The sequence below is a fragment of the Pseudochaenichthys georgianus genome, chromosome 10 (genome assembly GCF_902827115.2).
Source record: "Pseudochaenichthys georgianus chromosome 10, fPseGeo1.2, whole genome shotgun sequence".
NCBI classification, from domain to species: domain Eukaryota; kingdom Metazoa; phylum Chordata; class Actinopteri; order Perciformes; family Channichthyidae; genus Pseudochaenichthys; species Pseudochaenichthys georgianus.
Window position 1 is genome coordinate 14,470,223 of NC_047512.1, and position 25,261 is coordinate 14,495,483.

The 25,261-nt window shown below is 42.8% G+C and overlaps 1 protein-coding gene across 7 annotated transcripts in view; it reads right to left on the reverse strand.

Annotated features, from left to right (window-relative positions):
• Nucleotides 1-546: 546 nt before the first annotated feature.
• The window catches only part of pcdh19 (protocadherin 19), a 58,324-nt gene continuing 33,609 nt past the window's right edge, over nucleotides 547-25,261 (reverse strand). For 4 of the 7 annotated variants that reach the window (XM_034093458.1, XM_034093455.1, XM_034093457.1 and 1 more), the window contains exons 4-5: nucleotides 24,018-24,190; nucleotides 547-3,195 (exon numbers count right to left, since the gene is read on the reverse strand). In XM_034093458.1, the coding sequence (XP_033949349.1) occupies nucleotides 2,642-3,195; nucleotides 24,018-24,190 (727 nt within the window). In that variant the 3' untranslated portion in view covers nucleotides 547-2,641. Of the gene's footprint in view, nucleotides 3,196-24,017; nucleotides 24,202-25,261 lie in introns of all 7 variants that reach the window. The other 3 variants (XM_071204609.1, XM_071204610.1, XM_071204608.1) reach the window with 1 other exon arrangement.

Below are 25,261 nucleotides of genomic sequence, written 5' to 3' on the forward strand. Positions count from 1 at the left end.
ACTATACCCAAATACGTCACTATACCCAAGAAGTAAACAATGGAAAAAGAGAAATCTCCGTTCTGGGGAAGCATAGAGAGGTATTTTCTGTGTTAGAGTTTTACTCGCTACGGGTTGTACTTTGAGGGTTTTTGACTCTCCAGACCGTTTACATGCATAAAAAGCTACATAACACACAAGGGGACGGGTAATAACCAGAAAAGCATGACATGGGACCTTGGGTATTATTATTATTATTCACACGACACCTACTGTATAGCGAGTCTGTCCATCCTGGGTCATCTGTTGCTCTCTCCGAGGTTTCTTCCTTTCCCCCCCAATTAATTGAGGGAGTTTTTCCTTGTCTGATGTGGCGGTCTAAGGACAGAGTGTGTAGTTTATTTGTACAAACTGTAAAGCCCCCTGAGACAAATGTAAAATGTGTGATATTAGGCTGTTTACATTAACTTTGAATGATTGATCGATAGATTTATAATTCTGCACACAAAATATGAGTAAAACTTTATAATTTACGTGTGGTGAGTAAAGACGAGGAAACAATCAGGGAACATTTAATAGTTTAATTATAAGCTGCTGTATACATTCAGTGATTATTCCGATTTTCATGTTGCCAGAAGCCATGGGTGAGACCAGCAAAACATTCAGCTACAAGATCTAGTTTGTTGTATGCAATTTGTCCATTTTCATTCATATTTTTCCACATTGTACATAGTTTACTGCAAAGCAACATAAAACCACATTGCTGATGTGCAACACGGTTCTTCCAAGACCTTAGTTTGATCAAACATGATTCCACCCAGTCTGTTGTGTGATGCTCGTAGGAGGGAGTGCCCTGTTTATACCACTCTGTTCTTAACCTTATCTTTGAGATCAACTGAACACAGATGGCATGGGTGATAGCAGTGCTGAGCACAGCTAGTCTTTGCTTCCAAATGCCCTCAGTTGAGGCTTAAAAAGTCTCGTTTGAACTTGATTGGGCCCAATAGGAAAGGGGACTCATTAAACAGATAAAATAGGTGGAACCCTGTTACCAGCTTGGAGAACACTGGGTGCTGTTTCTCTCCTCAGTAGATTCTAAGATAAGAAACATCCGGCCATTTTATGGTTTTGTTTGTATCTTTTTTGGTTTCTTTTGCTATCTCACTCTAAGCTCATTGAACTGAAACACTAATGTTGGTGCTGATATCGCTTTTTTTTGTCTTTTTACTTTTTCTAGTAGCCCACACAGAAACTTGATGGCACAAGAACTGACCAATAAGAAACTCTTTACAACAAGGTAGACTGCAACAGTTGCCAGGGGTCACACAGTAAACAAAAATAATCCAAGTTCATTTTGAAAAAGAAAAAAATATCAGATTCAATATAAAAGCAAAAGACAAAATGAACAAAAGCAAGTTAATTTCAAGTATAACTTACTCATAAAATAACTACACAGCATTAAATATTCTCATTATACATTTTTAAATTATTTATAAAATATATTTTGGCATATATGTTTTTTTTTATTTTTGTGTTTGTGTAACAAACGCTACTGTAGCTTCAGTTGAACACCAATGTTTATTTGTTTTTTTCTCTTGAAACAAAACATTAAAGGGATTGTCACATAACAACAGGTTATTAAAAATGATAATAGTAAACCCTATAGAGAGTTTCACATAGCAAGACATGAGTGACGATCCCTTCTATCCTAGCCCCATAGTCAAAAGTCAAAAAAAGTACAAGACCAGAGCACAAAGGTCTAATTTGTGCTCCACTGGCTACAATCAAGATTGGGCACAGGAGATTTCAAAAGCAGTAAGTCTTTTTTTCATACAACTCAATTTGAACACAATGATCTGTCTGTCCCACTTCCAGTGTTCAGAGCGGCTGGGCAGATAGCGAGAGTTCATTTAGCTCCATCCTTGATAAAATATAAATACTGTAAAGACCTCAGTCTGATGACACTGGGATGTCCTCGGGAATAGGCAGAGAACGTTTCTCTTATTAGTCAGGGAAAGTGGCAAATGAGACCAGGAGGCCTCTCTTTCCTTCCCCTGAACACACTGAAAACTGTTGAAGAAGTAAATTGAGAATATTTTTAGATGAATCCTGTGAATGTCGTTTATTACATCGATTGAGCTCACTATACAAAGGAACAAAGAGCGATGTTGGCAGCTAGAACAAACTGCAAAAACCAAAAAAGGCAAATATCAGTTTGTGATACAAAAGTAGTTCAAAAGGCATAACTGTACTTATGAATCGGCACCTCAGGTGTCCAAACACGCAGGGTCCTGTTTTGGCGCAAGCGCTTCAGAGGTCCACTGGCCATGTCCATGTCCATGCAGTCAACAGTAACCTGCCTGTCCACTCAGTGCAGACTGATATACGAAAAACTGAACAAAAAGCAAACAAGGAAAAAGTACTGCGACTACAACAAAGCCACGTCCACTATCTCAGATTGAGCACACAACTAGCTGCATCATACTACAGTTCATCATCCTTAGCAGGAGCTGGCTTGTGAATTTTGCATACTGCAAATGGATGTGTCTCTCTACTTCCACAGCCTGACTTTCTTCTGTGTACACACAGCTATTGCGGGGTACATATATGTGAGTTTACACGGCATGTGCATGAGTGTTGGTGTGTGTCATAGAGTAGGTCGCTAAAGCACAATGTCCTTCAGGCGCTTGCTGCTGGGGGACTCCTTGTCTCGGCCATCGTGGAGAAGCGTGTTGATCTCCCTGACAGCTGGCTCACTGTCCTTCCCCTCCGGCTGCCGCAGCAGGCTGTGGTTGGCGATTCGCTCTGCGTCGCGGCATTTCAGCGTGTTGTAGGCAGATGACGGCTTGGACAATGGGCTCTTCAGGTGCACAGGGGAAGTGATGGGGCTGGATGCCTCACGCCCGTTGCCAGCTTCACGAACAGCCCCTCCATTGGCCTTGGGGCTGCACACCTGAGACTCCTGAGTCCGCTTTCCCTTTAACTCTCCCCTTTCCACGTCCTCAGGCCCATCCTTGCCGAAGGTGGCAAAAGTCCTCTTGATGGTGCCGTCCTCGTAGTGGGGCACATCCACTGTGGTGGCTTCGATAGACAAAGCGATGACATTACGGCCGTGCTCCGGTGACTTGACACGCGCCGGGACACGGGGCATCCAGCAGCGATCCGAGTGGCCAAGGATGCGACATTCGTCCTGGCAGTGGAAGCCTTCGCTGGGATCTGTAGAGACACAAAAGGGAGAAAGAACATTAATATTAGATTTGTCTGAAAACCAGCCTTTTTTTCTGTACTCATATGCCCTCAGAGTTTTCTACCATGAGGCTTTTATTTGATTTCATTTCTGTCATGAAATAATAGAACACATAAATGAAAACCAATGCTGCATTTTGTTTTAATTAAAAAAGTAAAATATTCAGGAATGATTAGCTTTCACTTGCAATGCATTTGAGCATCTGCTCAGGACTGTATACCCGGTAATGCCGCTCGCTGATAACTGGAGCTGGATGTTTAGGGTACTTCTAATATGCCAATTAAATTATGTATTGTTAAATCAAAAGTCCATTTGCAACTCTTGTATAATTGGGTTTTCTGTAGCAACACTAGATGAAAGGCAGGTTTAAACAATGCAATCAGATATCTCGCAGAGAGAGACACCAGACGAGCTGCGGTGATGTTGCCTGGTTCATCTCTCTTCCTCTCTGTCTCTGTCATCTGGCGCCGAGTTATAAATATGTAATGATGTTTAACGCTGGAGTGAAAAAAACATTTGCCTGAGTCTTTATAGCGGCGCTCTATCGTACTTTGTTGTGATGGAGGGAAATGACTTTCAATACAGTTTTAACATCATTACAACGACCACAAAAGTGTCATGTTACGGTACTCAAACTGAAGTTCTTTAATTAAGTTTTCATGTTTGTTTTTAATTCACATACTGTACATACACTGTTCATCCTGAAAGAGCTTGGTGGGAGGAATCTATAAACACGATATATAGTACACACTTTCAAAATTATTCAGCCCCAGAAAACCTAACAAGTCCAAAATGTATCTTTGCCACTGCGTTGTTGTGTTTCCACCTGCTCCAATTTTGAGAAAGAACCTGCCACACAGATGCGCAATGACACATTTCTTTGCTCCCCTACTGCTTGTTTCACTTCTAGTAAGAGCCATCCTCCGTTCCAGAGGCCCAAGGTGACAAGAGGGGATTGTGAGAGGGATTGCCATCGACCCAAATGCATACGCTTACATCTGGCAATCGCAGCTTGACAGATCACCTAATTAAAATCACTAATGATCTGTTTTTCTCCCTTCTTTCCTGCACTCATGAGAGGCACCTCTGCTTAGACCCTGGGGATCGATATTTAAAGATTGGAGACAGGCTTTTCAGGGGCAGATATGCCAGAGCCGTCTCTCATAAAGTATAATCTTATGAGACAGACAGATAACATGGTGACTAAATGATTGCATGCATGAGTAAAGGGGATCATGGGCTGTTTGAACCCAAATATGGCAAGTGGTATTCTGGAGGAATCACCATGCCTGAAGGCTGAAACATGAACATCAGCGTACAAAATTACAGACCATGAGTGACCAATGTCTACAAGAATGTGTTATAGTGAGGCAGAGACGGCACAGAATTGATAATTGAATAAATACAGACATCCTCCTCCTTACAAGGGACAGCATTGTTACGAGCCTCTCAAATATAACCTAAAATTACACCCCAATTAACAACTAATAGGAAATACTTCTGTGTAAACTATATGACATATCATGCAACACTATCGTTCACATTATCCACACTGGAATAAAAAGGCAGTTTCATAAAATATCTATACAGTTAGAATAATTTTACGAGGCCAAACAGTAAGAATGAGCTAATTTAATGTGTTTTCCACTCCGGTATGCATGTACATTTGCATGAGCGCTGATTAGTCCGAGGGACTGCACCGGCGGCAATCAAGGAGACAAAAGGCATGAAGCTGGGGGTTTTGTTTAAAGAGAAGGGATCCAATCAGAATGTAATAAGGTAATCAAAAGTCTTTTCGAGAGTCTTTACCAGGTACCAGGAAACATAATGGAGGCGATGAATACAAAGAAATATAAAACCTGTGGCGATGTTATTTTAAATCCCTTTAAAATCCCATGTCCTTTTTTTAAACTGATGTATGATTTGTCATCAGCTGCATTTTGATCTTAATGCACTTTTATTGTCAAATTGCTAAGAATAAAGATGAGATTAATTTCAGCAATGTTAAGTATATTTAGAAATAATATATAATGTATTTTCTGACATTGAAAAAACTTGTAGACTTTTACACAATCCCTTCTCTACACTCTGAAAGTGTTCTACAAATCTTGTTAGACAAAGCAGATATTTTTCTCTGCTGATTAAAGATTTGCAAGCATCTTGGTTATGAATGCAATTTTCTCACATTTCTTTTCTTTTTCTACAGCCCAGAGCACTTCCTAAAGCATGAAAAGCCTCAAGGCAGAAGGGAAAATACACAAGTTGTATGCCCGCTACACTGCAGTGCATGCATATGCAGTGAATGGCATTTCTCTCTTTGCTTTAGGGGTCTATGGGAGAGCAACTGGGTTGTAAATGACATTGTTAAGAAAGGCAAGTGCCATTAACACTGACACATCCTGCTTCTCCTTAGAGCTTCATAAAACGCAGATGTTGCTCGAAAAGGCTCACAAAAAATGGAAGAGAAAAACATTTAAATAAAAAAAGTGACGGGCCATCGACCTCTTACAAATACAATCTCCTCCTATTCCATAAACTGTAATGGTTGGAGATGAATTAATGGATTTTACCGCAGTACTTTGGAAGTCTACAAGTGGAGAATAGAAGATAGTGAAGGCACCTCCTGCTGTGAATGTGTATTTAAAGTGTTCAGGAAAATAAGCTTGCCAATCAGTTCCAGGAGCAGATTTAAAGTACAGTACGGTGCAGGATGTCATTTGGAACATTTCCTATTCACAATTTAATACCTATTAATTACTGAAGGAGCTCCAGCGGGAGGCGGAGGCTGCCTGGGTTTTTAAGTGTTCCACAATTGAAATACAGACAGATTGTTAGTGGAGGCAGAGGAAGAAAAACACCAAAGTGTTGCTATCAAATCAGATATACTGTACTTACTGCTGAAATAAGGTCCAACGACGAATAAAGGCACTGGGGAGCACATTAAATAATAAAAAAAAAAAAATACTGCCACTTTAAATGCAGAAGCCAAATCCTCCTGATAATGCAGGTCATGTTGTTGCGTTTGTAGTCACCTGGAATAGCATCACTTTGCATCAGCACAGGGAGAAAACCCCACATGCTCCCTGCCATTTCATCTCACATCTGCAGCATGCCAGCAGCCGATTCAGGCCTGCCGCTTCCCCTCAATCAGATCAAAGTGTCTTGACTTCAAATTACAGCAGACAGATCCTCAGCTTCAGCATGGGGATCCCATAACCTGACAAGCTCATTGCTCAATGTACCCCTGTGCACCGCATATAATGATCCCTTCATGTCCTACGGCTGGAGGTGCTATTTGTTTGTTGCTAATTTAGCAAAAAAGAGAAGAATCAGCAAAAGACTTAAACCCCCAGAAACAAAGGGGAAGGTATGTGTTCAGTGAAAGAGGCAACTCCCCGAAAAGCTCTATGAGCTTTTGCCAGCTATGTTGCGTCCTGGCTGGCTAACACATGGAGCAGGGCTTGGAAAACACAGACGCTTTTCCCTCCAAAATTAGTGCACACAGCCTCAAGGTTGAGAACAATGATGTAATCCTGTAGAATGAGTCTGTAAGGAGCCACAATAAACAGAAGGCAGGATTGGAGGGCCAGACACGGGGTTGAGCTGAAGTGAGAACAGATTCAGGTGACAAATCTTCATTTGTTATTTCATGGTTTAACTGGAGCCACAAAGGCGATGGCAACATGCTGCATGACACAATTCAGTCAGTTCGGTTCTGCAGCATGAACCCTGAAAAGAATTTGGAACAGCAGCGTGGCATGATAAATCATTTTACAAAGAGTGTCTGCCACTTTTGACTTAAATTACTTTTTTGTATTTCCTCTGTATGCTGAATCTTTTTTGTAGCAATAACAATCAGTGTCCTGATTTAGTTTGTCACATGAAAATAAGCACTCCTTAGCAGACAGCCAGACAGAATAATGTAGATATTACTGTGATGTTTTCTTGGGGCCTGCACTATAATGCATCCCTTTGATTTCCCCTGCTTTCCTGTCCTTTCTTAAATGTCCTTGATATTAAACCCAATCAAAAAGCCATCAAATATATTGTCTAGAGTCTGGAAAGACAATTATTGAGTTCTGGTGATTGAAAAAGCTAACAGCAACCCGACACTGCTTTAAGCCTGTTTATATTGCTGTGTGCGAGGACTGATTTGATGTACAGACAGTTAAATACATGTGAGCAGAGTCCTGATGCCCCTTTCTGAGGACAGCCTGGGAGCCATGTCTGAGTGGAGCACAGAAAGCTTTCATTTGCTGCTAAAATGCCGCCTACTTTTCTGCTCTCATCTTGGTGTTATTTTGACACTGAGATGGCTGCTTTCTAATTGCTCTCCACATTAATTTCCATCCTGGCAGTTGATTAAATCTAAATTGTTACTACAGAGTCTTGATGGAGTCTGAGATGCAGAAGCTGATGGAAGTCACAGGGGAGGAAAAATGCAGAAAATATGGCACCAGCAGAATATAGGATGACTGTGAATGGTTGGTGCTCTGACTGCAAAGCACGCTCGAGACGCGTCACGCTCGGCCCCGCCTGATCCTAACACCGGGGATGGAGCTTAACATCTAGTCTGCCCTAACTACAGCAAAGGGCAGTTCTCCGGCCAGCTGAGGCTGAGGCTTGGCCGAGCAGTCTCCCACACTACACACCGGGGAGAGTCCGAGCTCTGCTGTCATCCCAGCCAGCCAATTCAGTCTGTGGGCCATAAATCAGCCTGGAGGCCTGGCTCCTGCGGGAGCGGCAAGATGGAGTGTGATGGTCTTGTTTTTACAAACAGTAGAGGGGCACCCTTAGTGTGCCACGCAAGCCATCATTCTCGACACAGCACAGAGTCCTCACCTTCTCCCAACAGCATCTGGTTCAGTCACATCAAGCTATCCCCCCTCTGACACCCCCAGATTGATCCCTCGCAGCTCCCTGCACAAGCCAATGCTTTATACTTCCCCTCCTTCTGTCCTCTTTCATCTCATCAGTACTGCTGTCTCACGTACATCGCTTTAATTAAATAAATCCTTCCCCCAAAAATCTCTCACTTCTGCCTATCTGAACAGAATTCCTTCTACTCTTCCAGTAACATATTAAATGTGAAGGAAATGAGGCTCACTAGGCGGCCTTGTTAGTACTGTCATACGGCTGGTGAAGCCAGGGATTCATGTGGCACCGGTTCTATTTCTGAGCATTAGTACCAGTCAAGTTATCAAGAACAAATTCACTGTCTAATCCATGCAGCACTGCAGAAAGTGTCTGACAGTTTGTCACTTCCACCAGGCCTCTCTGTGTCCTCCCAAAAGCTGATACCAAATGGCAAGTTAACTGAATGTTGAGCAAGTGTTACAGTCGCTGTTCTTTATAAGCTCTTGTCAGTAACTGTTTTAAAAGTAAGCAGCAGTTCAAGCCAAATGTTTACTTCCCCTGAATGTATTCCCTCCCTCTCTGCTGGCCCATGCAGACTGTGCATTGTGCAGCAGGTCCTGGAATAAAGAATGCATCTCCAAACTGGTGTTGACAAACAATGCACTAGCTTCTAAATTGGTACAAACAGCATCTGTTTAACAGCTGTGTACCAGCAGCGGGAGGAAAAAAGCAATCGCTATGGTGTTTTATAAATCACTATGTCATCGCAGAGCACTGTTTTGTTCAAACGCAGGACCGCTAGCCAATGGACTGCTTGATGTAGTGGAAATGATGTGAGCTGCTTTTCATGATGATGTGCATGGGTGGTCTGCTTTCTAGTAATACAATATATAACAATGTTTGCAGAAAGGATTTCCTCACCTTGTTGTGCCCTGCTCCTGCAATCACTCGCTCCTACAGGGCGCAGTTTCTCAGTCAGACTGTGGAAACATTACCGTTGGCTTCTATCATCACATATGCAACGCTTGGAGGGGCAGGTTTTTAGACCATAATTCATGCACTGGTTTTTAAACATGAGCCAGTGACTGTTTAACTTTCTCCACAGGCACTCTGGACTGGATTTAACCCAGACACAGAGACCTAAGCCTGGCTGCATGAGGCTGAACTTTACTAAACACGAAAGCCTCTGGAAAGGCCGCTGTCATGCTTGAACAAATCCCAACTGTTTAATCACACTGCAGATCCAGCTTGAAGAAAAAAGGTGTTTTACATGGTCAATATGATACAAAAGTAATAACAGACCAAAGGCGCAAACTGCATATGTTGTTGCCTATACATTATTGTGATCCAATCTAGCCACAGAAGAGTTAGATGTCATTCAAAGGGGCATATATGAAAGATCTAATCATTTTTTCTTGGTACACTTTACACTTAAGTTATGCAAATGAAAAGAGGTTTCAGGAAGTGTGTATTTGTTCAATGTTTTTGATTCAGTTCCAGTTATGTTGGTTGTTCTGCCTCGTAATACTTTCCACATTCAACACTTTTTAGATAATATCTACAATAGATAACATGTAACATCATTTGGGCTATCGTTGACTCTTTAATACTTAGTTTGTTGCTCTAATGGTTTGCATCAGCAATAAATAACAACTCATTTTTGTTGATGAAGGTAGAAGAAGTATTGTGTTGTACCGTGATGTGATATACTTTGCTCTAATTACACAGTAAATGTCACCCTTGTCAATTCTCAGCGTCCAAATTGCCCTTCTAATGATGGGCTACAAATTAACCTGTGTCTTGGCGCCCCAGGCCCACAGCAACAATACAATGCAGCCCAGAACTCTGCACAGCAGGCCAGCTGCAGACCCACTCCAGCATGCCAGCCATTCAGACCGCCTGCCTACCTGCCTCTGTCTGCTTGGCTCATTTCCTCAACAATGCATCGGCAGAGGACATCTTTAAATACCCCGGCAAAAACGCCTTGTTTCTGTGTTTAAGCTTGACCGAGCTAGCAAGCTAATTTGCTCCTAAACCCTTGAGTCTGGGAGAAGCAAGGGGAACAGAAACAGACTCTTAAATTACATCTATGAATGGGATTGTCGGGAGAGGAAAGCTTTACAGGGAGCTGTGATGTAGAGGAGGTGCGGTTTGCTGATGTAAACAGATGTAAAACTGTGGTGAACAAAACATTGCTTTATGTCAGGTGAATCAATTATGTCATTTGGTTTTAAACCTAAACCCAAAAGCACAATTTGACATTCCTACACTGAATCTATAGGTCAGGAAATCCCTACTCTTTTAATTGTTGTGAATTAACAATCGGAAATGTCAAGACAATGTTATACTGGATGATAAAAAACACAATGTCCCAATAATTGACATTAAGCTTTCCCTTATAAATTGAGAGGTCCATGACAAATGATGTTTTGCCAATGCCAAGATTCCTATTTGCGAAGCCGAGTTTTCATCCCAACAGTCAAAAATCCAACATGAACTACTGTGGGAAAATAGATTTATGATTGAACAATCTATAACCCATAAACATACTGGAAAAGAAACCATTATCTTATTTGCCCTAAGAGACATTTGTCATAGTTTCTGCTTTTAGATAATGATCTCCTAAAAAGCTCTATTTCTTTAAGCCATCCGAAATAAACACAATTCTTCAGCGACTGTCAATGTGTCCAGCTCCCAAGGACCTGACTGCATACCAATAACTTAGGAACTCCTTTCTCTCTGTCTGTGAACCTCAGCTTTGCCTCAAAAGAGTGGCCTTACATAATTAATATAATGTGGCTTGGCATGTTCACTTTGTGTCAGCCAAGTCTATGTGTTTTAAATTATATTGTATCTTGTTGCAGAAGCACCAGCATGGGTCCTTCTCTCTTATATTTGATCCTTTTTTTCATCTTTTCCCAGCAATTTTAACAGCCTCTGGAAGTAGGACACAATAACATAGTGGTAGGTGGAGTGATGGGCAGGTTAAGCTCAGCATGCAGACATATATACAATGGGACGGAGTGGGATACATAAGGACCTATTATTGTTTGAAAAGAGAGGTTCTTTATTTCCCCATGAACCGGATTGGCAATGTCACTCAGGGACAAGCTGTATATAAAAGAAATAAGGAGAAAACAGCTGGGCCCTTGCTGCGTGGAAATGCATTAGATTCACACCTACTGGGCAGAGGAGAAGCAGGAGAGAGGCCTTTCTTACACTTTCTATTTCCTGTCATAAGGCCATTCAGTTAGGCAACTGTGAGGCATGCTGACTCCCTCCCAGGTTCTCCATTTTAGTCTCCATGTGAGGCCTGCACCATGATACCACTTAATATCAGACAGTCAGAAGCAATGTCCGTAGCATTAGCCACCCACCCACCCACCAGCCAGCCAGCCAGCGCTGCACTATATGGAGGGTTGTCGGCCGCAGTGAGGCAGCTGCAGCTCGTATCTAAGACACACAGATTGAAATGGAGGTGGAAGACTGGTCTGAAGAAAAGAGAAGGCACATCTTTTCTGATTTAAGGAACATGACTATAGCATACATAAGGATGATGGCAGGGGTCTGCCACACTGGTAGTAATTGGATTTCTCAAGCCCTGTGCCCACTCATGATAACATGCTGAGCTGTGACATGAAAAGTCCTTATGTGTGGCAAGGGAGCAAGGTGCAGCAGAGTGGAAGTGACAGGTGTCAAAGATCCAATTCCCTCGAGCCCCGAGTCTCTTTTCTCTGGAGACAGCCGAGGAACAACCTGCCCTGTGGTATAGCCAAACACCAAGCCTGACATTCAGTTGCAAATCCAAGCTAGTTAAACCTAGGAGGCGGGGGAGGAGAAGAAGAAGGAGGGAGGGTGAGGGGCCGAGGCACCGTGGATAAGAGGTCACGGCCTGATTGCTTGCTTTATTTATTTTCTGATGCTAATGTGAGCTGATTTACAGAAGGAGTGCAGGGCGATGAGCCTGATAACTCACAAGGGAGCCTGAGACCCCCTTGCAGATCTTACAGATGCTGGGGGGGTAGTGCAGAGTCTGGCCACAGTTCCCTGCCTGACCTCTGTATGCATTCTGGCCTAATCTTTAACGAGGACTGCATGAAATCAAGCACATCATTAAAAAGAGCCATTCTGAGACTTTCCTGTCTGCCATTAAACTTAACAGCCGACCTCTTCCATTACCTTTTATCCTCCCCTTAAAGATGGGGGGGGGGGGGGGGGGGGGCAGTGAGGTTTGAAAAGTGACATTTGGCTGGCAAGATGCATCCACTGAGAGAGATCAGTCCTTTAGTCAATTGTACATACAAGGGTCGACAGTAAAGTCTCCTGGAGTGTACCGCAATTATTTGTGCATACTGTGCAAGAACGACAACATTGTAATGTAAATAAGCAGATTTGTGAAACAGTTAGTGTAGTTCTTACATGGTTTACACAAACCTTATTTTACATAATGTACTAATATAGTATGATAATTAGCTTAATGCCCAGAAAGATGAATGGTAGCCTAAAGGAAACATCTTATTAGCGGAACAATACAAAGTCGGAATAATGTTTTTAATGTTGATGAATTTACTCTAATTTGATTATCTACCACCGCCAGCTATGCCCGATGGAGAAAACACAACGCTGCATCCTGTTCAGCTCTTGACCTTTTGAACACATGAAGAGAAACCACGCAGGCAGGCAGCTCATTGCAGTGTGTGCATAACACGGTCATTTAGATTGACTAGTTAACTCAACGTAATGTTCAGGTTATGCATGTTCAAATATTGATCTACATTCAACCAAGATAACCCTGCTCTATAGAGATGTATGTGTCATTCATCTGAATTGCTAGTTGCTTAAGTTAAAGAGAGCTGAGGTCTGGGGAGTGTCTTGAATATGAAGAAGTGTTGAAAGACAGGAACCAAGTGAAGTCTTGCAGAGACAGGTGACCAAGAAAAGGCCGGGGGAGGGTCCACACACACTGTGTCTGTTACAGTCCCTTCACTCTCTCATCAATTATTTATAATCTGGGTCGTTGGCATCCAAAACGTGACTCCCACCATTGAGGCCTACTCAAAATGTATTACCACACAGGGAGCTCATCCCTGCAAGGTCATCTAGGGGACAGAGAGAGATCTCTGACACTAATTGGTGAATGAAAGATAGTAATGATAGAGGTGGTTCGGACGACTTCTCTTTAACCTCTGTTTAACTTCTGCTGAGAACAAATCCAAAGAGAAGATTCTACCATGCTATGCTTCACAGCGTATGCAGAGTCTCTGAGAGAGAAATTCTGCATTTCAACGGCTTTAAATGTTACAGAATAAATCATCTAACTGAATATACATGAGGAGGGGAAATATGGAAATATTATAGAAGTATGCCTGAGGTAGTAACCTTTTGTTGCCACAACTGAGGAGGACGACATAACTTAACATATTCCCGCTACATATTCCATCTGAGTAATAATGTTGTCAGGAGAAACAAGGTGATGAGAACTAAGATTTAAAAAAAAATAGGGGGTGAGGGAAGGCATGTGCAGGTAGACAATGAAAAAGAAAAATAGAACATAGGAAATCTCAAATGGATTAAAGAGAATGGAGCTATAGTGTTTTTCCCACAGAAAGGAAGTAATAGGGGTTAAAAAAAAAGAACCACATTGCTGCAGCACAGGAGACACCCCCTCTCACTTCCTCCGTTACCCCAGCTGCAGTGATAAATGTCTCTTTGTATTCTGGACAGAAAACTGCGGTCTACAATGTACTTGTCAGAAGACAGCTGATTTCCCCCTTAAACAGAGCAGAGTATATTTTTAATCTTTCCTTTCACAGAGGCAGAAGATAAAACAAACGCCTCGTGCCAAGACACATAATGCCCAGAGAAGATGTGTGGCGCATACGAATGTGCTTCTGTGTGTGTAAAGGATGTGTCTGCAGCAGGTGTAGCAACTGCATGCTCAGTTAGCTATTCCTAAATTTCACAGCATCCTTAACCCCCGCAGTATAGCCATGGGTCCACCATGAGGGCTCATAAATGGGAGTCACAGGTAATGGAGCTGATTATAGCTATCTGGGCTACGGGCCAGCTGCCAGACTCTACCTGCCTGGAGGGAACACAGGCCGCCTGGTGTCTGATATCCTGGGATCCCTGTAATACAAGCCTTGCTTTGGCAGTCACTCGGTGACTCTTCTGCCCACTTCCAGCCACACACTGAGGCTCCTTTGAGTCAGTCTATGTGTATAGTATGTCCTCATCAGGTTGTTTACTCCACATGGTATCAGTCTTTAGTCATACCATTTCAGCAACAAGGCTGTGGTAAGTCATGCTTTTGGTCAGGCGCATTAGGACTATACCTTAACAGGGACTCTTGAGAGGGACTCAAGTTGTCAGCACAGGATCAGAATTGGGTCTAAAGTTACATTATCTGCTTTTTTCTGTCCTCGAGGCAGAGTGGGTCTGGTGGCCAACTAGTACCCACGCAAATTAGATTCCTGACAAGACAGACAATAATGGCTCATCAGTTGGGGACACATTCCCCCGGCAGGGCATTGAAATCTTTCACTCAGCTGATCAGCAGTCATCCAGCCTCCTCATTTGCACTAAAACTCCAGGATATTAGCATGTCTGGACCAGTGCTGGATGGAAGTGTTCAAATCTACCATGTTAAGGTCATCAAATTACCATTCTCAGTAAGACAGTAATGTAATTCACTACTGCAGGGTTCAACGCTGACTGTTAAGAGCTGATTTCAGTCACTTTATATTTTGAGTAATTAAGATACTATGCAGTTTTACTTCAGTATTTTAACAAATATGCGCTTTGAAAGAATAAAAGCCTAATTACAGAAACCAAAATGAATTTGTGGTGATTCGTAACGGATACTTTAAAGAATTTGAATTCTTAATCAGTTAATGTGTCAAAACCTGCAATTTCTGGTAAACAAGATACCAGCTGTTGTCATATTCTTCACAGATATAATACGTAATGAAATATCTATAATGCATAAATTATTCAGTAAAATAATTTCTATGCATGATTTGTTTTTACACATTTATAAGGCCAAGAATGAGTTGCCTATTTCTCAAGAATGTTTGCAATGCCAACCTGACAACTGTTCATGTTGAGCAGTGGTCCCCAAACTAAGGTCCGCGGCCCGGCCCCCTGAACAATACCAGAGACGCATTATGATTTTTTTTCAGTCCGGCCACGCGAATCCTAGACTAGCCCCTGTCAAATAGAACGGAATAATGGCGAAAAGGTTAGGTAAGAGACAAATTGATTCAGAATGCAGGGTATTTAACCTGCATTGGTCAAACGATTATTTTTGTGTTCAATGCAAAGAAAAGGCTGTTTGTCTCATCTGTCAAGAGGCGGTGGCGGTATTCAAAGAATACAATCTGCGCCGACACAATGAATCCCGTCACAAAGACAAGTATGATAACTTGCAAGGCCAAATGCGAGCAGACAAACTCTCAACGCTAAAAGGTGGACTGTTAGATCAGCAGAATACATTTGTATGCCAAGCTCAGCTGAACCAGTCATCCGTTCGGGCCAGCTTTCGGGTTGCTCAACTGATAGCAAGCAGCGGTAAACCTTTCACTGATGGAGAGTTTGTCAAGAAATGTTTGAATGCTGTCGCGGAAGAGGTGTGTCCCGAGAAGAAAGATGTCTTTAATACCGTGAGTCTGTCGGCGAGTACAATCACCAGACGCATTGAAGAAATCGGGGGTAATGTATATGCCTAGCTGCAGCAGAAGACGAAAGAATTTGACTTTTTTTCATTAGCACTGGATGAGAGCACGGACGTGCAAGACACAGCGCAGCTGCTCATTTTTATTCGTGGAGTTAGCGCACACTTTGAGATGTGCGAGGAGCTGGCAGCCCTCCAAAGTCTCAAAGGGACTACAACGGGGGAGGATATTTTCGGCAAAGTATGCCAAACCATGGAAGAGTTGGACCTAGACTGGTCAAAGCTTGCCAGCATCACGACTGACGGGGCTCCTAGTATGGTGGGCGCGTCTCGGGGTCTAATAGGACGCTTGAACCGGGAGATGGAAGAACGGGGTCTCACCGCCCCGCTACAAGTCCACTGCCTAATTCACCAGCAAGCACTGTGCTGCAAAGTGTTGAAGTGGGATTCTGTCATGAAGGTTGTGGTGTCATGCATACACTTCATCAGAGCAAAGGGACTTAAACACAGGCAGTTCCAACAACTCCTGTCTGAACTGGGGTCTGCGCACGGCGATGTGCTGTACTACACAGAGGTCCGATGGTTGAGCCGGGGCAGAGTTTTGAGGCGTTTTTATGAGCTGCTACCCGAACGCATTTCTTCATTCCAAAGACAAAACGGTCCCAGAGCTGATCGACTCAGAATGGAAATGGCACCTCGCATTTTTAACAGACGTGACAGAAATGCTGAACAGCCTTAACGTGCAGCTACAAGGCCAGGGGAAACTCATTTGCGACATGTATTCTCACATAAAAGCATTTGAGGTGAAACTTGCGCTGCTTTTGGAACAAGTGAAAAAGCACAACTTCATCCATCTCCCTGCTACCAAAAACCTCTCTGCAGAGAACCCAGCGGTCCCGTTCCCAGCTGAAAGTGTGGAAGCACTGGAAATGCTGAAGGCGGAGTTCGGTGTGCGATTCCGGATACTACATGTTAATGCAAAATAAATCCGTCTTTTCCAGAACCCCTTTCTTGCCGACATCGATGAAGCCCAGCCTTCTTATCAGTTTGAGTTGGCCGAGTTACAGAACTGTGATGTTCTGAAAGACGCATTCAAGCCCAACAGTCTCATTGACTTCTATGCCGCCCTCCCAAACGACACGTTCCCTAACATAAAAAAACACGCAATGAAGATGTGTACACTTTTTGGCAGCACGTATATCTGCGAGCAAACCTTTTCACACATGAAACACCTGAAAAGTGTTATTTATTTCCTGACTTTTTCTGTGAAGATCCCGGAAAGGGTTATTAATATTTGGTTATGTGTGGCTTTTAGAAAACAATAAATGTTTAGGTTTAGGCACCCCTGCGATAGTCACACTTTCTCTGTTACAAACTGATCAGAGAAGGGAAAAGTGATGTGGCCCTCACAGGAAAAAGTTTGGGGACCCCTGATGTTGAGCCTCGTAATGTGTATTGTTCAGTATATTACAGTTAATGGCTTGGTTTAGCTGTTTTATATTTAACATAATACATTTCAACACACGTGCAACATCACATTGAATGTATTAGTAGTTCTAAAAGAAAAATATTTTACCTTGGCTGTCACCACACGGCAGCGTGAGAGAGCACTTGCACTGCTTGTGGGTGGGAAGGCTGTAAAACTAAGAACACCATGGGGGAAGAGGCTTTGTTGACCTCTGATTATGTTACATTTTAAATAACAAGAAGATAAGATAATGACTGCTAAATGTAAATTCTGTTCAGATGGCGGCAAGCCTGCATCAAACTGGAGGTACAAGACCCTCGGCACGTTAAAGATTTGTAGCTGCAGTGCCGCCCAGCCACACAGCCCTCTAGTTTAACCCCCAGTCTTATTGCTTGAATTCTGCTGCAGTGGAAATGGGTTTGTGCCCTCAGTGACCTCAAAGAATTAAAAACACAAAGGTGCGGTTAGGAAAAACGGCTGCTCCCTCGGTCCCTCAAACCAGAACTAGAATCAATCGGAGCCACAAAAGGCGAGAAGACTAGAGACCGCTGCAGCTCTGCTACTTGAATTTCACTCTATTTCCCCCCACCAATGGTATTTCTCTCTTGCGCCATTTCTTTATCCTACTCCTCCTCTCACTCTTCTTCCCTGATTAACCTTTAAAGACACACACTTGCAGCCACACATACACACTCAATATACTTTGTACATACGCTCTCAGACAAGATTTAAAATGCAGGTACTTTCTCCTCTCGCTTTAATACACACTCGGCCCCCATCAACTTCAGCACATTACCTGTTCTTAATCTCCCTCCCTCTGTCTGGGATCATCTTGATCCCCCTGTTTTCCCATCTGCTGTCAATTGGGGCCCAGCTTGGCTAGGCTAGGTGTTCAACAAACAACTGTGATTCACTTGGTTTCTGCGGAGATTATTAACACACCTAGCATGCCACAGCGTCATGAATAAGCAATGGATCCGGAGCCCTATTTTCTCCCCGTCTCTGTGTTTCCTCCCTCTCTCTCCGTGTCTCTCCCCCTCTCGCCCCGCCGCGTTGTGAACTGAATGCCAGGATTGTCTAGAAAATGAGCTGTCAGTGGAGGACCTGCAATGAGATACATCAGGCTCATTGTGAGCCCTAGAAAATAATGAACTATTCCCATTTCTCCCTCTGATATGTTCAATACGCTATCCATGACAAGTGCAGAGAGATAAGCAGTCCCCTCTTGAGCTGATTAAATACACTGGGTATATTCAGGAGAGCTCTGGCAGAATGAGGGTTCAGGGGATGCCATTGTACTATTATAACATTACTATATGTTTTCCGTCTGGGCTGGGGAAGAAGACCTTCTGAATACATCTTTGGCTTTGCTGTGTAAAACTGAGGAAGAGAAAGCTAGAGGCGATGCTCGTAAAAACTTAACAGTATCCAAACATGTCAAGTTTGTTTAAGCACTTCTTCACATCTCTTAACTCATTCCCTTGTGGTATTAACTAAAGAACTAAAGGGAAGAGCTCACATACCATATTTTCTTTTTAAATAATTTGTTGGTTTACTTATGCAAGTACTGCAAACAAAAACTTCCAAGAGGCAAAAGCCAATTATTTGAATTCAGAGCAAACATAAACGCAGTGCAGTTTGGGCAGAAACTGGGTTGTTTTACTCAGTGAGAAACTGTATTTAAAAATAAATATGGAGAAAACATATTCTCCGTCTTTCTTCTAAATGATGGTCTGTTTTATCAGGTGCAAAATCAACAATAGTCAGCTCTTTTTTTATTTAAATGTACATTAGGTTTAATCGCAATAAGCCAAACTAATTTCATTCAGCGATGTAAGCACAATAAAAGAGATGAGCACAGATGGACACAGCTTGAAATGACATTTCATTTCCTTACAAGTACTTCCTCAAGTCTCCACATCTCAGAGACAAAATGTGCATTTCGGTGGTTCATTACAGACCTCAGTACACCTGCTAGCAAGCCGTCTCTGGTGTGTTTGAGCATGCAGTGTGTGTGTGTGCACTCTATCTTCCTTAATGCTTGTATTGCACTGAGCTCTTTGTCACCGTCAGCCATTTTACCTCCACCATGGGTTACACATTAGATTAGGCAAATCAAAATCAAAATGGATGGTGTCAGTATAGAGTTTGTATGTTAATCTAATCACAAAATATCATAACGCAACACGTGTTGTTGCCAGCGCGAATCACAAGGAGAGTTTTGGTGCTTAATTCAATCTAACGTTGTTTGAGAATCACTCAAATCCTGCAGAGTTATCTTGGAGTGAGAGAATGCAAAAAATAATCACTCCTACCTGTCAGAGAGATTGTTTCCTCCTTTCCTCTTTTTATTTCCCCTCGCTAAGACTGCTTACTAGACTCTCAGCTCATCTCTCCATCTCTGTCTCCCTCTCTCACAGACTCCCTCTCCCCTTCTCGTGTTGTCAGCACAGCCCTGTTCCTGTTGCCTTCCTGATTCTGACACCTGTCAGCATTTTCATTAGTAGATCAGAGAACTGCAAACTAGAAATGTTCCCGTGTTGAATTTAGGGCAGCAGAAACATGTGAGGTGCCTTTATTCTTTCATTAATTCAACAGGGGAAGGAAACTGCTTGACTGGCACAACGTTGGGAGATGTTGGGTTGGAGACATTTGCAGTCAGTAGATGGAAACAGGAGACGAAGGCAGACGAGACATATGGAGGGAGAGGGAATGAGAGAAAGAAAAAAGAGGGGCCTGAAATCAATTAGGAACAGTGAAACCCTGTGGATCTGCTGATGGAAGAAGGGAATATGGAGAAGTCTGCGGCCCACGTAGGGGGCTTCCTTTCCTGGGCTCCAGCTTCAGGCACACACCCATAGGGAGCCAAAAGATAGATGAGAGATATTCTCCAGAGGTGGAGGCCGAGGAATATGTCAGAAATAAAAGAGGCCTGCTCTGGTTAATTGAGCAGTCTTGGATCCCTTTGAGTCTAATAAGCCAAGAGGAAGGGCTTTTTTTGAAAAACACTTACAAATTGACCTGGAAATAATTCCAAAATCAAGAACCGAAACCTCTAAACTCACAAATCGGACACTGTTAAGCAACATCATGCTCCCCTTTTCCCGCCTGCAGAGATAACTTGAGAGATTTAACAATACATGAATCTTAATCCTTAAAACCATGGCTCATCCATATCCGGGAGGAATTAAAGTGTGAGCTATGACAATCAAAGGAAGTCGAAAAAAATAGATTTAGCTCTCTTTGTCACCAGCCCCCTCGGAGTCTGTTCCCTCGCTTCTCCCTTGACACTAATGGTTCTACAGAGCCAAAGCTAGCATGTCGCACATTTCAACCAAATCCCCCTAACTTCACAGACATGCCTATAAAGATAAAGAGACATTCATTTTATATAGCTCTTCTTCTCAGTCTATAGTTACACCCATATCAGCCATTAGTATTCTATTGGCAGATATGTCAGAGCCATTACATGTTAAAGATAGCCTTTCCTTTGTAGATTTTAAGAGATTTAATGTAATTTGTTCTTCAGATACTTCCTAATCTAATCCACTGGATAGGGATATTTCAGGTCAGGTTTTCAAAAAAATAGCTCACACGCCTTTTTAGACTCTTGGCAGGGATTCAACAAAGAGGCATTCGCTCAGTTTTAAGTCCAAAATCTCTTCAGAAGCACTTCGCTGAAAGTTACCTTGGTGGTGGCTGGAGCAGGAATAATAGCTGTAGTTGAAAGCGCATCAGTGAAGTAAAAAAGCACAGCTCTCTCTGATGGACAAAAGCCAAATATCAAACTGAAAACTAAATTGATACAGAACAAGCCCAAGGTGACTCAGCGCACGGCTAGTTAGCAGCTGAGTCTCGTCACACAATTGGATTCCCACACAAAGCTCCCAACATGATGGGAACGCAGGGTCTTTGTGTTAAGGTAACGGCCTGTCTCCTGGGCAAACATCACCTTTACATGGTACTGGGAATGGTAAACATTTGCTCTGTTAAAGCCCGAGAGTTTAACCCTTCCTCCTTCCCGCTTCCTGCTTCCTTTTGTTCTTGGCACTTAACACACAATAAAAAAAACAGAACAGTAAAAAAAAAGAAAGAAACAAGGCTCCTCTCTCCTTGGCTTGTGTGTGTTGTTGTCCTTTGGCAATTGCAGTCTCTCAACTTGTGTTCTGCTTTAGCAGGCAGGAGACCCGCAGTATACAACATAAAGTCCCGCAAGACACCTAAGCAGCACAGTGTTTAGTGAACAGGCCTATTTGTTTTCTGACGATTCCCTCATTTCACGCAGTCGAACACGCAGATAGTGTCCATTTCTGTCAATTAAGACAGATGAGCTCAAAGGGAAACCATATCATCACATGACTGTAACCGCTGCGGCTCTCATATTGTATAAACCGCAACTGTTCTATTTCTGCCTTTGTCCTCAAGTGAGTTTCCACAGAAGAAAATGGAGGAGGGAAACGAGGAAGCTAGTGTTCTCCTGAGGAGCGACACAAAAAACCCCTCATCTCATACAACAGGAGAGACAGGTTCAAATATGCCTCATGCTGAATCTGCCCATCTCTGTCAGCCCACTGTGCCCTTTAACTGTGTAATTACTCGATGAGATGGTAATAGAGGGACGATTTAATTTGCTCTGTCATTACATTTCTGTACGTGTAAGGATCTTTGGTCTTTTCATTTAATAATTATGAACATCCTCTTATTACTCTCTGGTGTGACCACTGCTGCTGACTGACTACCAAAACAAAAGCAGCTTCTAGTGGAGCCATTTTGTTAAGACCTGACTGAGGAAAACTGCTGGCCAGAAGTAAGACAGTAACTGGAAGGAATAAAAAAAGGAAAAGCCAATAACAAACCACCTAATTGTAATTCAAAACAGATACTTTGTTATCATCCATTTGTTCTGGTCAAAAGTGGACAGCACTGTGAAATAGCCTCATGTTTGTTTACCAGCCGTGTGGACTGCATTACACATTCAAGAGGCATGCATTCATTTTGCTGAAACAGATACAATCATTGGTGGTGTTAATGAAAAAAGAACTGCCTCAGAGAGCTCTTCCCACTTGTAATATTTCTCATGTACATCATTTCTAATTGTCTCCAATAATGAGACGCCCAGTAGAAGACCTGTCAGCATGCATTTTTTAAGGCAAATTATTATTTTGCGGGTTGTGAAGTCATTACAGCTACCAATAGTCAGCAAATTCACTTTTCATTGTTCATTACGGTCTGATGCAGTACACGTTTATTCTAATGGTTACCACCATAACTCCTGACCCTGTGTACGTCTATCTGTATTTCTCAGCTCATTACAATATATGGGCAACTGGTCGTGAAGGCAGATCCATTTGTAAGACTGTATTCCACATTAGCATGAAGTGTAGGTTGCCTAATGGTATTATTCCCTAGTCAAACAACATCAACAGCCAAATGACTCAAAGTGAAGCATCTGGTAAGGTGAATGTGCCAAAGAACAGACAAGGAAGAGCCTCCACATGTCTATTACTGCTTCTCCAACCGCACCCACACACTTCACAGTCCCCTGATAAAAATAGATGGATAAATAATACATTTTAAAAAATCCCATAATCTTCATTCCTTTATGCTTTTCTTCAGTAACTAGGATCCTTTTCATTATCTCTCGCTCATTAAAATGTCTACCCTATAAGAGCAGAGGAAGAAGAAAGTAGAGTAGAGAGAGTAGACAGCCTTACTGGAGCAGTGTTAGTACAAAAAAAAGGAACCAAAATAATGAAAAAAAGAAATTTGGCAAGTTCCCAAATTGGAGCACAGAGCATATGTAAAGTTCAGATACAGCGAGTGATATCAGAGAGTGCTGTCCTCTCTTTAAAATATCATCCTGGGTTTCCACCTCACTCTGTAATATCTAATGTTAGTATTTCTGAAATGCCTGTGTACTTCACACACACACACACACACACACACACACACACACACACACACGCACGCACACACACGCACGCACGCACGCACACACACACACCCACACACACACACACACACACACACACACACACACACACACACACACACACACACACACACACACACACACGCACACGCACACACACACACACGCACACACCGACTCTCGTGCTCTGCTGAGCTGTTACACCTGTGCATGTGGCATTACCTTTGAGCTTGGTAAATACCCTCAGGTGCATATAGTAGATTCCTGGTCTGCTCCACTCTTCCCCTTACTGGCCCACTCTCTTCCTCAGTCTGACTGGCAGTAGTTAAGAATCAGTATGACCCGTCCCTTACACTGACTTCTGCCAACCAAGTGGATGTCTTTTTAAACGGTGAGTCAGAAATGAAACATCAACATTAATTCCCTGCTAAATGATCCTACTGAATAATGGATGAGGGCATGTGGAGATATGTAAATGTCCACCTTCTACCTTTGTGTGCCTAATTGCTGCCATTCAAGCACATCTAAAGTCAGTCCGTCCCCCCCTCCGAGAGCAGACATGGCTTCTATCAGTCAATAATGTTGCCTAAGCTCGTATCAAAGGGTAGCCTTAGCTGTCAGAGATCTCTCACATTAGCCGCTCTAGCAGGATATCAAAGACTTAAAAAAACGGTGCTGTTATTCATACTTGCACATCTAAAGCTCGCAATGGGCATAATGCACCTTAAGAGGTGCTCTTGTGGCATAAAAGCAGACTCAGGCGCACACATGAATACACATTGGTCTTATCTTGAAACTGGCAAACAAACTCCAAAGGATATTGCACACACAGTGCACACACTCAGACAAGCAGCAGTCTTACCTTGGTCTGGCATCTGGCAAACATTGGGGGGGACAGTCATGTTCAGCACGTCATTGACAGCCGTGTCAACGTAGTGTCCTCTCTGGACATCATGTTCACTGTCGGTCTGGTCGCTCTCCTCGTGGCCGCTGTCCTTCAGACTGTTCCCCTCCAGGTCTTTGAATGTCGACGTGCTACATGGGGGCCAACAGGGAGCAGAGGGAACATTTTGATTAAATGTCACATCACCTATTTCACATGCTTTTCTTCGTCCCCTTTACGCTGATGGTTTGTGACGAGCAGTCTGTCTTTCCCTCCTTGTCCCTTTTACTGTTTTTCCTATAAATGATTTAACCGTGGTCTATTTCCAGGAATTCAAAACAGATAAATAGTGTTTTTTTAGTTGTTTCAAGACTACAGCTTCTGCACTTGCCTTAACTATGAAAAAAGGAAACGTTTTAAGCCTCTTTTGGATCATTTTTCAATTTCACAGATAGCACGGCAGCTATGGGGTGTCTCAGAGAAGGACATTTTGAATGGATGCACTGACTTCAAGGGCATTGCATTGAACAAACAGGAGGCACTCACTCACTACAATCAAACAAATACTGCAGTAATAAGGAATTCCTGGAAGGAAGATGGATGTAGGAAACGCTGGAAGCATACAAACTGAGCATCTGTCTTGTTTGGGGCTCACAGTCAATAAAGCGGGAGGGCCCAATCAACAGCTGCACAGTAACAGCATGATTTCCCTTCATTTGATTTCCATCCCACTGGAACAAATTCCGCTTTACAAACAACACTAAATAGGGGTGAATATATGAACATGTGTTCTTGCAGGAGAGAAAAAATATATAGATGAGTTCACGCAGATGGAGAATAGAGGTTATAAAAGGAGAGAGAGCGGTAGAGAGAGGAGAAAATGAGAGTAAACTAAAGTGTGCAAACAAAAAGATATGAAGAGAAAGTGAAGGACAGTACAAGGTAGCTGCATTCCTGGGCCCAAGCCTGACATTCTCCCGGCTGGGGGAGAGGGCTGCAGGTAATGCTGGCTCTCTGATGTTATCACTGTAATTGCACCTGTCCCAGACCATAGGCTCACCGGCTCCTGGGGGATTTCTTTGTAGTGTGCTGCAGAGGCCCACACTTGAATGCTCTTTGTTTACATTAATGCCGGAATCTTTAGGGGGGGGAAATTGCCATAATAGCTTTTCAAAAGACTGGGTTGGCCACAAACAAAAGAAAGGCTGGGATGTTACATAGCT